Here is a 14,135-nt window from a genome sequence, read left to right as displayed (position 1 = left end):
TGGACCCCTGCCAACTAAACTTTTTAAGGATATATTCAGTGTATGTCGAATGTATTCAACACAACCTTACTTGCTTTTAGACTGATATAATGTGTGATTACTGTCAGTTCTTTTCTGCTTTTTGCTGCTGTTAGTTATAAGTCAGCGTTTAATATTATCATTATAATTACCACTTTCAGGGCCCACAGGTCCCAACAAACCATGCACTTCTCTATGAGCTGATGTCAGGGAAAAATCATGAAAAGAAAGGAGAATTTTCAGATGCAAAGAGGCAAACTGTAAACATGAGAGCTCTTGCATTCTGTTTGAAGCTTATAGGAAAGTGTAAGAAAAATGTATTTTGTGCCTGAGTCTCCTATGCTGCGTTATTCATTCTTATTCTGATGCTTCGTCAGGTATTATGAAACACTTGTGTAGGCACCTGAACTCTGCACACACACACACACACACACACACACACACAGCACTCCTGAAATTGTTTTCACATCAAGAGGATTTCACTCTGCATGAGTGTGGTGAAAGGTTTTTTTTTTTTTTTGTTATTTCACCCATGTGAGCCTGCGCTGCTTCATGTCCGCATGTGGACTCTGTGTATAATCAGCAGTCTTTGGTCGAAAGCGTTCATGAATAGAAAGCAGCTGGCTCACATGTCCACTAAACCTGTTTAACTTGGTGCCAGACGCCTGGAAGAAATTTCTTTGTCACCCACTGTAATTTCAAATACCTGCAGCTAATAAAGTGCGACAAACCCAGATTAAAAAGTATAACAGAGGTCTTTAATGCTCAAATAGATGCCTGCGCCCTGAAAACATGCCCGCTGTCTGCGGTCTGCTTGTGGCATATCCCTTTTTCATTCATGCTGCCCTGGGATCAAATCCTGATGATTTTTGGTGATCTACTGCCCCTTCATTTACTGCCGCCATCAAGTGAAAGTTTTCAGTCATCCAATAAAATGGACTGGTCACAGATTTTGTACATTCATTGTCCCCAGACGGTGTGTCCTAATGAATCTGGTGATCCTGTCAGATGTCTTCTTCTTTGTGGTTTTGAGTTAAACATCTTGACAATTATTGGGTGGATTACAAAGCAATTAGATACTTTACACACATTCATGTTAAGCACAGGGTGAATTACGTTAACTTTAGTGATCCTCTTTTAATCTAGTGCTAGTTCAAAATCTCACTTTGTCCTGTGCTTTTATTTCTGGCCAAATACCTGTAAAACTAACACAGTTAACTATTACTAACAGAGATAAACCTTAAATTATACCTTGTTATTAGTTCATGGCTAAGCCAGATTCCTGCAACACTAATGCCATTCTGAACGGTCTCAGCTGTACTATGTTTAATGCAAATGTTAGCATGCTAACACACAAAACTAAAGCAATGAACACGATAAATGTTACTAGCTACTGTTGCTAGTGCCATCAACTTATGCTGCTATCAGCAACACTTTGCTTTTATGATTAGAGCACTGTATCAAAGGCTTTACATGGACAGTTTGCCAACAAAAATAAGTATTTGTCCCCTGCCCTCTCTAGTGCTATTTAGTCTGCTTTCTCTCCAATATGATGGGACTAAATGGCACTCGGCTTAAAGCAGAAAAAAAAAAAGAAAAGCAGTTTCACTTTCCCAAAATCATGACCTGGTTTCTGAAGATAATCCACAGACCTTGTTTTATGTGGGGACTATTTTCCTCTGAGTAGAAAGAAAGTGGTTCCTACATGAAACTGCTCACAACAAGGTCTCAGGGTTATATTGAGTAAATGAGTCATGATTTGTGGAAAGCAACACTGGTTTCGAATTTTTCAGATGTCTTTTTTTTTCCTTTTTTTTTTTTTTTGGTGTTTTGAGTCCCACAAACCGAGTGCCATTCAGTCCTGTTTTAGTGGAAGGAAGGCAGACATCTCTACAGCTGACATCTCCAAAACTGACATTACATCATTTTGTAAGCTGTCCCTTTGACAACATGTACTGTATATACCACGTTTAATAAAACTACAGAGCCAGGCTTAAAAAAAAAAATCTTTCAAGGATCCAGTCCAGGAATAAATAGCTGAAATGATCAATCCAGTGCTCGCTATCATATTACAATTAAAAATGACACCACTTCTACCTCATCCCAGGTATCATAAAATAATCTCCCTGCGTCTGCTGTCTAAGACCCTTCGCTGGCATTTTAACTCCACGTTTTACGCTTCACGTTTTTCTTATTTAAGCTAACTTAAAATTAATGTAGCACGCTGCTTAAATTATAAGAAACTGCGTGTAAGAATATATTGTCTGAGAAGATGAATGACTTTATGGTATTCCTGTGAATATAGCGTGATCATATAAAAGCCAAAAGCCATGTAGAGAGGGAGAATTGCTACAGCTGTGACTTACAATATACAGTGTGCATATAGTGGAAATATATGGTACAGTAAATCCATGCTGGGATTCTTATCCTGTGGTGTGTAGTAGCTGTAGAGAGGATTTCTTTTAGTTAGTGCCGAGGCAGCATCTGTATTTATCTGTGATCTATGCAAAGCCTGTGAGAATCTCCAGCTCAGTGTGCCTTACGGGTAAGACAAATCAAAAACATCTACCTCTTGAAAAACCGTGTTTTCAGAGTGTATCAGATGATGGCGAGTGGTTGAGCACACAAAACACAATCCTGTATTTTCCCCCTAACCCCAAACTGCCCTTTATTTTTTATTTCGGTGTCTGTTTTTTTTTTGTTTGTTTGTTTTAACTGAGAGCATTCACCTCAATATGCTTCTTTTTTTTGTTTTTCCTCCAGCCTTCAGCTCGGCCATCCATTCTCTGGACGGGGCGACGCAGCGGAGCGACTTTGTCTCCATCCTCCGGGAGTTTGGGAACCACTACGTGCAGGAGGCGGTGTACGGCTTCCAGGAGTCCTGCACCATCTGGTACCCCAACAAACAGGTCCAGAGACAGCTGTGGCTGGAGTACCAGGACATCAGTAAAGGTAGGACACGAGCTCGCACGTAGCCAGCGCCTCGCTCATGAATTGTAAATGGAAAAATGATAGGGGATGAGCAGCGATTGTTGGCCTGAGCTTCAAAGGTAGAGTGAACACGTGTGTGTGACTGTGTGGGATGTCTGAGGAACACGGTTATTTATACGTTCATTGATTGTACAGATTCTTAATCTGTCACCCCCACAGAATACACACAGGCTCGTGATGCTGAATGAGTGTGTGTGCTGGGGTGGACCGCATTATAATGTAACAAATTTAGAAATTGGCAGGACTGTTTGCCAGGAGAAATGCTTAAACCTCACATGGGACCCCTTTTAACAAAGCTCCTCTCTTGTTCCCCCTTTTTTTTCTGGTCTGTTTTTCTGTTGTACCCTGTTGTAGAGGAGTGTAATGGGCTCCCTGGGTGGCAGCCTTTCACAACTGCTCTTGAGGTCCTTGTTTTCAACCATCAGTATTTGAGTATTTCACTCTTTATAGGAGTACCCCCTCGTAAATTGTTGTGGTAGATGTTTTTTGGGGTTTAAGTCGCAGACAAACACAATACAGAACCTCTTTTCACAAGGGCTGCGTGTTGACTGGAAAATGACTGAACGCTGGTGTTGGACGTCCGCTGAGACTCAAAACTTTGTTTAGATGATATTTTGTGTCTTTGATCAGATTCTTCTTCAGACTTTGCTGCTGGATGTGCTGTAGATTTATCACAAGAGGTTGTGGTTGCATTCTTTTTTTTTTTTTAAATCAAAGTCTATATTTGAAGAGTATCTAGCTTCTTTGAGGTGTGTTTCTGAGTGACAGAGAGGAAGGCGGGACATGACGTCGGGAGGACGCTAAGAAGTTGAAGAGTTGTAGTTGATTGATGGGTGAATGTCATGATGTTGTTGCTTGAAATTCGTGGTTTCATGCCTATGTAAAACACGTCATATTTTGTTTATAAGAAGGAAACATAATAGGATTTTGATCTAAGAATACAGATCAATTGAATTTTCATTAATTAATCAATTCATTTTTCTTAAATAGGTGCACAGTATAACCTGGGATGTGATCTAAATAGATTAAAAAGCATCACCAGCACCACACAGCGCACAGCAAGACAGAGGCAGCAGTTTTAACTGATTTATATAAACTACTGTAGGCTAAATTTCTGTGCAGATAAATATTTCACATGAAATAGAAAAAGAAAAAGGTTTAGAATTTAAATTTTCAAACATTTCTTTCATTTCAAATGTGGTGGGACTGAACTGTAGAAAACCAAAACTTTGAAATGAACATGCCTCAGGGTGGGACTGCAACCTTTCTGCTTCTGTAAAGAAAATATTTGATATGGAATGACATTAAAGTCCAAAATAAATAAATTAGAGCTAACGGCAGCTACAGTTAGCCGCCGTTAGCGGTTGATTTGTGAATCACTAAGAGATGAGGATGCCAGGAGCCAAAACCCAGCAAGAAAACCGCCTCAGCTCTGTATTTCCTGTTGTGGAACTGGCCTCCGTCAGTCTCTGAGGTTTTTTTTCAGTCTTGCTGCGTTGGTCTGAGTCTGTGAGATAACCATGCCCCGTTCATTTGAATATAATAAACAGAAATAAAAAAAAAACTGGGAAGTGAACACATGTAGCATTATCAAATAAAAAAAACCCTGCAATGAATAAATGTGGAATTTTGGAATAAAAGTCCACTGAAATTAATATATGTGACATTATGAAATTAAAGGTCCACAAAAATAAATAACTTTGGAATTACAAAATAAAAGTCCCCTGAAACAAGAAAATGTGGAATTACGAAATAAGAGTCCCCTGAAATAAATACATGTAGTCAATTGAACTATATTGACTATTTTATGTGTTTATATTTACATTTATCTATATATTTATTGCCTTATTTATTTATTTCATAACATATTAATGTATTTCATGGGCTTAATTATTTAATGCATAAATAAATAAACTGCTTAATTAATGTAGCCTTTTGTCAACATCTTTTTATTTCCACAGTGTAGCATAAACTGGCACCAATATATGATCATACAGTCATAACAAAGGAGTTTCCACATGTCCCTTATCCTTTCCCTCCACCCTCATACACCCAAGTAAACAAAACAGACAAATAAGCAAACAAACAAATGAAAGGAAAATAAAAAGCAATAAAAAGCAAAGTTTTTGCTGAAATAAGTTTTTTTTTTTTTTTTTTTTTTTTATCATAGTGAGATGTAAAAAGTTTTGATATCCAGACAAAACTTATTTGTCTCGATGCTCGTGTTAATGATTTCACGCGGCACTGCTCACCAGTGGATCCATTTAAAAAGATGGAACTTGTTCACACTGACACATTATTCTTCATCAGACACACTCAGTCGTGAACACAGCTGCACTAATAGCTCTTAATTTACATATTTATATTAATAGCCAGATAGATGATACACGTTCAGTGACCCAGTAAAAGTTCCTGTAAACATCCATGTGTGGCAGCGGTCCTGTTAAATGTAATTTAGCCAGATTCATCCAGTAAATGACAGCCTTGTGCTTTCTTTACTCATTTCATTAGAAAGATCATATTATGTTGGCATGTTGCATCTGTTTGTTGTCTACATTGCATGTGTGTGACATATTGCAAACGGTGTAATGCCATGCTTGTACCTTCTGTTGGAGTCTCACACTGAAGGAGTGTGTGTGTGTGTGTGTGTGTGTGTGTGTGTGTTGGCTTTGCACGGCAATCCGCATTGTTCTATCTCCAGTAATTACAGTAAACTGCACGAGCACTCAGAAGCACTTGAAACACTTGTGCTTAAATTAACAATCAGAGAAGCTTTTTTCTTTTATTACTCAAAATGCCAGCATATGTCAGCCATCCATCTTTGTGTCACCTGTTCTTGTTTTCTCAGTACGCCGCGGTGGAGATAAGTAATAGCTCTTCTCCCCCCGCCGTCTCACCCCGATGGCTCTGAACTGTCCGCGCTCGTTTTCCTTTGTTTGCCTCGGCCACTTTTCTTCCCTTCCCTCACTTTGTCCAAGGACGCCCCTGCTGCGCCGCTCCGTTCGCTCCCAGTTACCTCCGCGCTGACAGATGGCATTAGATGACTGAGTTTTCCCACCCTCATGAAAAGTGCATTACTCTTCATTTCCAGCAGCCTCTGACACACCGGTGGCAGACGCTGCTAAACGATTCAACACAATCGTAAAAATGCCATGCTCAACCTTTTCTCATTGTAAACTCTGACTTTAAGATCAAGGCAATTTAAGGGACTTTATTAGAACTTCTCTGCTGCTAAAGATTCTATGTAAGTTTATGTATTTTTATTCATACAAGTATATATTTTTATGGTTTTAAGACATAAGCTGTACTTGTTATATGGTGGCAAAGTGTATAATTAATCATCTTCTATGTATCCTGAAACTACAGGAGCAAATTTGCTGGAATCATCTACATTATGGTGATTACACTTTTTGATTTTACATCCTGTAGCCTTTATCATGAAAGCCCCATCTATGAGAAAAGAAAAGAAAAGAAAAGAAAAGAAAAGAAAAGAAAAGAAAAGAAAAGAAAAAGGAAAATGTTCTCCAACACTTTCCAGTATCACTTTATTTTACTTTTTGTCATTTAGATTCATATGATTTCCAGGAGTAGAACTGATATCTAATTGTAATTTTTGGGAAAGATTTCAGACTGGAATTTATACAGCGTGTCTTACTAATGTTTGAGAAACTTACCGAAGACTAGTATTATTTTGCATCTAAAGAATAAAGTTCAGCTGTCCACAGTGATGTTAAACTTTTAGTACTATGACCAGGAGAAGACGAAATAAATCAGAGGAGTTTTCCTTTTCCACATTTTGAAATGCTGTGAGTAAAGTTGAAATACCCTTTCAACTTAATTCTCAAAATAGTGTTTCAACAATATTGTAAAAAAAAAAAAAAAAAAAAAAAAGGCTTTATTCTTGACATTTTGTCTTTTGTTCTCATCCTTTTTTTTTTTTTACTTTATCCTCAACATCTGATTTATTTGTTCTTTTTTTCCTGGCACTAATCCTAAATGTTCATCTTTATTTTTGACATTTTCAATGTAATACTTCTTCCACCTCCAATTTTTCCCCTTATACCTGTGAATGTAACCTCGTTTTGGTCCGGGTGTACAGCAGGTCAGCTGAACATGCAAAACCTGGAAAATATGTGTGTAGGCAAGCATAAATATTAACACAGTATGGACTACCTCAACTAACTTGATAAATGTATAACTACTCAGAACTTTCTATTTTTCTATCATTAGAACAAAAGTACATGTTTGTTTGCAGGGAAGAATCTGCAAAGATGTTTCAGGAAGTAATATGTCATGTCTGGGCATTTATATGACCCATCTGTCGTGGGATTATTCAGACATGAAAACGTTCACCCACCATCACCTAACCGCACAATACATACTTAATAAATAATAACAAATAATGCTACAGGCAATATCTCACAATAAAAATAGAACAAAGACTCAACTGCAGCTCCCTAAACACCAAACACATAAACCTTATCAGATGTTACTAGAAAGAAAATGCAGGAATAATTATGAAACAGTTATTCAGTTAAAGGTCCACTCTGAATAACTATCAAATCTAAATGAGGAACATGAATATTATTTATTGTAAATCACGATATAAAGCACAGTATAAAATGAAATGAATTTCATTCTCCACCTCATTTAGCTCACAATATTACTTTCATCTTCAGTTACACCTCTGTGTTCTTCATATTTCAATATGTTGTAATAATATAGCACATCTTAACTGAGTGATCTCTAACTTATAAAATTACACTTCATATATTTTCCACAGTTAAAGAATAGGTTCTCAGTTTTGGCTTTTGTTAGATTATGGCCCTTTTGTCACAATTTCCACTGCTGGATTTATAATATGGAACAACACAATACGGCTGCTATTCACAGTAAAGATCATAGATTAGAATCCTCTTATCATTTGTTTTGTATTACATAACTTTTTACTTTGTTGGTTGCCACAGACGAAGCTGTGGACATAACAGTAACAGAAGGCTGTATTTTCCTCAGCCTACGCTGCTGTTATTATCAGTCCCCGCATCGAAGCTGCAATAAAAACATCGGATTTGGTCCGTGTGGGACTGAAAATCTGATTGTCTGAACTGGTGTGAATCCATCCAGAATCTATTTTTGCTGTCAGACACAGCAGGGTGATTACGCCGGGCTGCAAGGATCCGAAATGATTCAATCTAAGTGGGTAACTGTTTCAAACCTGGCCCAGGACCATCCGTTTCTAGCGAAGGAAATAGATTCCATTGGCAAAAACTTCAAATCAGAGTCATCTTTCTTAATCTCTTCCCGGCTTCTTGGAAACGTCCTGGCCTTTTGGAGGGAGTAATGAGCTCACAGGAGACTTTGATGATCCATGTCCTCGCCCTTTGCTCCAAATACAAGATGTGCCCGACTGCAGCCTCCCTCCATATTCAGTGGGACGCCGTGCTGATCATTTTCTGCTTCTTAGCTGCCCGGGGCACAGCTGCTACCAGCAGTTTTAAGGCTTATTTATGTATATGGGTAATCATTACACATCAAATAAAGACAGATTTAAAGCTACTGTAAGCTGTTTTAAACTGCTTATGAAACCATTTCAGTTTAATACTGATGCCTCTGTATGACCTACAAAAGCAAACAAGAGCATCTACGAGAAGAAAGGCTGTTACTGTTAAGTTTTTCTTAATGCCTTCCACTGGTTCAGATCCTTCTCGATTCTGATGAAATGAGCCTGAGTAGAACATTAACCAGTTCAATAACCAGGTGATTCTGCCTTCTGGTGCCCCTATGTTTGAAAGAGCAATGCTGAATGTCCTGTAGAGGGCTCCTCCTGTGGACCAAACATGTTAAAATGTCCACTAGGGTGCCATTCCTATGGACAGAACATGATAAAAATGCCCTCACAGGCACCCTTCCAGAGTATAAAACCTGATAAGGTGTCCTCTAGGGCAGTGTTTCCCAACCCTGGTCCTCAGGGACCACTGCCCTGCATGATTTAGATGTTTCCCTGTTCCAACACACCTGATTCAAATGATCAGGTTGTTATCAGGCTTCTGTAGAGACTTGATGCATGACATGGGGTGCCATCCCACTTGACAAACCAAGATAAAATGTCCTTTAAGATGCCCCTCCAGTAGACAAAACATGATAAAATTAACTCCAGGACACCTTTCTAGTGGACAAAGCCTGATAAAATGTCCTCTAAAGGAGTGTTTTTCTTATAGAGGTGTTGTTTTACTTAATCTAATCCCGGAAGTGGAACTGTTTGACCATAAATGCATCATGACTTTTGCCATGCTGGTGCCTCGCTGCATGCAGTTGGTGCTCCCCTTTTTTTTTTTTTTGCCCCTGTCCCTCAGGCACCATGAGTCCACCACAGCCCGTCAGAGAAACCACCGTCTCCCGTTGCAGAAAACAGAAGCTGGTTGAATTCACCTCATTTGTGTCACTGAAGCAGCTCAAAGCTCTTCATCTGTATGAATTGCAGATATCCGGTTTATACGATTTCATACCAAATCAAATACTGTGTGGGCTGCTTTTGTGATTTCTCATAAATACAAAATGACACTGTTACCTAAAACAAGCACTCCTCCAGCCTGGATTTTCACTTTAATATAAAATCAATAAAAAAAAAAAAAAAGCGGCCCAGGAACTGTGAGATTTTGTGGCAACTGTGCATCGACTGTGAATTGTAAGTCAGCAGACCGGAGCTCGAGAGGTGAAAGAAGCACATAGAACGTCACGGTCTGTGAAGTTAATTGAAGACTTACACCAGTTGTTTCCTAATGACCCAGCAACTTTAAAACAACACAAAGAGACACACTCACATGTGTACACGTACACGACGCACGACCATCGTTGCTGTATCAGTCATGTTTGTAGAGACGCGGCCATAGCTCATTAACCGTGGTCAGTCAGAGCGTGTGTGTGTGTGTGTGTGTGTGTGTGTGTGTGTGTGTGTGTGTTTGGCCATGATGCCTTGTCTGGGTGATTAATAGCACTTTATTTCCTGCACTAGGTTGTGATATGAGTTTCCTATTGTCAGACACATGACCTCAATTACTGCGCCAGAGATCAGACACCAACAGCCAGAGAGGGACTGCTGCTCTGTTCACCCGGTAACAATTTATTACATCAAGGAAATGCAGTATGTTTGATTGGAAAGTTAAAATGCTGACTGAGGGTCGGGGTTATTCTGTTAGTCTGCAGGTGGGAAATGGGCCAAAGGAAAAATTCATTACGTTAACCGTACGTTAAAAAAACAAAACTGTCCTAAAGATGGTTTCTGTCTTTGTAGGTAGTTATTATCCCACTGATGCATGTCCAAGCAGAGTCCTGCATGGGTCCAGTTTTGCAAACCAGCTACGGCACACGCCCTCAAAACTGAGAACCAGGACTGACGTGTCACCCGCAATTGACTCCAAGTCAAATCTGCACCCACCTGAACCACAATTAAACAAACATATACTGTAGTCACTTGCTTGTCAGTCACTTCCCAGAGTTCCCAGAGTGCACAGTGCCTGCACTCCTGCAGTTTGCCGATGTGGTTATCAAAAGCTAATACTTTTTGAATCTTGGCCTTTGACGACTTATTGTCCACAATTTCGTATTCTCTGCTGGCTGCTTTTGCCTTTGTCATATATTTTAGCCAGCAGCTAGCCTGCATCGCTGTTAGATCAGTGACGTCCCGTTATTTGGCAGGATGTGGGGTCAAAGGTTGAGTCATAGGTTTTGACAAAAAAATCCTGCTGACTGATTAAGCTTGACCTTACTGTATCAGGAGGACACAAATGTTAAAATACTGCACACTCTTTCCTGATATTTTCAGGTAGAAAAAGGCAAATGATTGTATTGTATGTGTTATATTATTGTATACACAAAGTTTTTGCAGGTCACCCGTCAAGTACCTTCAGGTACCCAACCTGGTGCAGGACTCTGTGTCCAAGTGATTTTTTTTTCCTGATAAGTTTGATTTTAAATACTCTAAATACTTTAAAAACACTACTGGCCAAATGATGTCACCAGCAAGGTGGCGGCGCCCGTTTGCACAGTAAGAGGAAGTGGAGACTCATCATCCATTTTTATAGTCATGGTGGACACTAAAATAGAAGTGAAGGGAGAGTAAATATTGGATTTGCATTCATCACATGAACAGACACATGACTCCACATGAATGCTAATGTTGCCACGGTTGTGTAGGAAATTGACTATTAGGTCAATGTTGTGTTTGTTCACTGTCTCCAGCAGGGTGAACAAATCATTCACTGCAAGTTTAAAGGGTAGTATTATGGTGCTGGTGTAAAATAAACTGATTTAGATTTCCAATCAGATGTTTACTCACTATATTGTCCGATAATTAATGATTTTTGAAACTGCTTTATTACTAAATTAACAAAGGGGAAGATAGAATATACAGACAGGGTGACAAATTAAAACAACATTTTGTGTAATTTCCTAGAAATTATGGTTGTATATTACTAAATAGTTTTCATAAGTATGTTGTGGTGACAACGTCAATGTACAGAACTTTAACAGTACAGCCAGGGCTTTGTGTCCAGACAGAAGCACTTTGGTTAAGGTCAGGAAATATCATGATTTGGGTTAGGTCCAGATTATAAAAACACTTTGATTAAGGTGAAGAAATATTGTGATTTAGGTTAGATTTAGGCACTGGTTAAGGTAAGGAAATATTGTGATTTGGGGTTGGTTTAGATCAGGGGTCTGCAACCTTTACGATCAAAAGAGCCATTTTTGGCTAAAAAAGGAGGGAAAAAAATCTGTCCAGAGCAGCAACTATTAAATGCTCTCTTTTCCCTGAAGACTTTTTTTTTGGCAGCCATTGCTTGTGGAGACACAAGAAGACGAGTCACCATCACAATTTAGAGGAAAAGACACTGAGACATAGACACAGTCTTTGATATTTTAGTTGATGAAATATTAACACGTTTTTTTAAAATTTGGTGTGCAACATACTGCAATAGATTTTTGAGTTTTGTGCCCAACTCAAACTTTTACAAACTTTCTGCTGACCTTTAGCTGAGATAATTAACTATTCTTCCTTGGATAAATTTATAGTAAAAGTTAAAGTGAGAGAAACTCAAAAAAAAAAGTTTTTCAAAATTTGGTCACAGTTAACTGTCAACCTGATTTGTTACTGTTTTGTTGCTTTGAAATTAAATGGTTTACACTATATTTTTGTAAATACAACATTTTGGGGTTCCTAAAATTCAAATATTTAAATATGTCTAAAGAAGAAAAGTAAATTATCTCGACTAAAGATCTGTAGTTGGTAAAACTTTTTCAAAACTGAAGAATTTGACTTGGGCTCAAAACTGATGTACAATGTATGTAGTATGTTGGCTTGAAATTTTGAGCTGTCTCAACTTTTTCATAGATGTACAACAATGACACATGTTTTATATTTATGTATTTATATAATGTTATTCATTTCCATACTGGAGAGGAGCTGAAGAGCCTTGGGTTGCAGACTCCTGGTTTAGGTTATAAAAGCCCTTTGATCATCACTTTGGTTAAATATTAATTTAAAAACTCTCATGTCTTCAGTCACTTCTGCCTTTGAATAATGATATTCTCACTTTGACTGGATAGTATATTGCAAGATTACCTGTTCAGGTTGTCAGTGAAATAGTATCAACATTTTTGCAAGTTGCCAGGTACATTCATTATTAGCATGTCCTCATTGTTTTAATAAAAACAAACATTCAGCACCCTTATGTTTCCCTCAAAATGTATTTGCTGTTGCAAATTTGATATAGATGAAGGTGATTTCTAAGGGACAGGGCTGAGAGAAAAACATGAATAAATCAGTGGAGAACTAAAGTGGATAAAGATGTTTCTTTGCAGTGCATGAGGAGTCTTACATTGTTTGAAAATGATGATGAAAATGAGTCACCAGATCTCCAGAATCGTGTCTCTCAAACTTGTCAAGGGACTGAAGCTGCCCAAGGCTGCACCGCATTATTAAGCCACAATGGGTGAAAATTTAAATACCAACATAATGTTTTCACTCATTTTCATTCTCACATATTCTAAGTTTAAACAAAATGTTCGAGTGCAGCCTCCCAGCTTGCTTAAAACTTCTTGGAAGCAGCACCGCACCGATGTCTCAAGATTATATGTTCCGTAGAATCTCACTCGTGTCAACAAATGCTGTGTGGGCTGCTCGAAAATCTTTCAAGAACTGCCTCCAAACTTCTTAAAAAGTGCTCCTAAATGGGGGATAGTGGCAAAGGCGTCTTCAGAAAACACACAGAGCGGATGTGAATATGATTAGCCTTATTTAACTTCCACCTTCACTTGGTGAACTGTCACGCGGAAAAATTTGTGAGGACCGGTTTGCTTGAGAACGGCTTCAGAATAATTAGATGCTTTGGAGTTCTGTCAAAACACTCCAAGAGCAATTAAAATTTGAATGCGCTTCAAAAACACCTAAAGGTGACATTATGGAGCTTGTTAAACTGTTAAATGTCAGATCAAATTGAAAATAGCGTATACGGATGGAAAATTCTGACACAAGCAACACAGTAAACACAGCAAACAGTGTCACCAGGCTTTAATCTCTTTCTATTGTTTCCTTTATCATTCTATCTTTCTTTTTCTGTCTACGTAGCGGCCTCTCTGTTGTTTTTCTCTCTGAGTCTGGCTCTTGAACTCCCGTTACTTTCTCTCTCAATTAAATCACCATGACCTCCTTCCTCAACCCCGGCGCCTTCCCCCCGCCGAGTCAGGTGTCAGCTCGCTACCAACCTCCAGCGCGGCGTTGCGTGCTGGTTATGTGTGCAAGTGTGATCACCACAACCCCCACCCTGCCAGCAGCCAGGTAAAAATAGGTGCCTTATTTATTCTATTAGGGGCTGTCATTTTAACAAAGAGGCAGCAGAGAAAGTCTCGCTCCGGGGGGAAGAGAGCCGAGCGGAGGAGAGACGGAGGAGGAGGAGGAGAGCAGCAGTGAGGAAGAGCAGGAAAGACATGGGAGAAATTTTTCGCAACTGGCCCCAGCCTCTGTGACCTCTCTCTCACACACACACACACACACACACACACACACACACACACACACACACACACACACACACACACACACACACACACACACTCCTTAGATCAGCACC

At 39.0% G+C, this 14,135-nt stretch overlaps 1 protein-coding gene across 1 annotated transcript in view; it reads left to right on the top strand.

The window, feature by feature from the left end:
- LOC146318276 (astrotactin-1-like) overlaps nt 1–10,952 on the top strand; it is a 425,337-nt gene extending 414,385 nt beyond the window's left edge. The window contains exons 17-19 of the mRNA XM_084732515.1: nt 2,782–2,970; nt 9,363–9,477; nt 10,895–10,952. Coding sequence (XP_084588641.1) covers nt 2,782–2,970; nt 9,363–9,477; nt 10,895–10,952 — 362 coding nt within the window. The remainder of the gene's footprint in view (nt 1–2,781; nt 2,971–9,362; nt 9,478–10,894) is intronic.
- The last annotated feature ends 3,183 nt before the right edge of the window (nt 10,953–14,135 follow it).

The sequence above is a fragment of the Lutjanus erythropterus genome, chromosome 12 (assembly GCF_056507025.1).
Source record: "Lutjanus erythropterus isolate fLutEry1 chromosome 12, fLutEry1.hap2, whole genome shotgun sequence".
Classification (NCBI taxonomy): domain Eukaryota; kingdom Metazoa; phylum Chordata; class Actinopteri; order Lutjaniformes; family Lutjanidae; genus Lutjanus; species Lutjanus erythropterus.
This window is presented reverse-complemented; position numbering and strand designations above follow the sequence as displayed.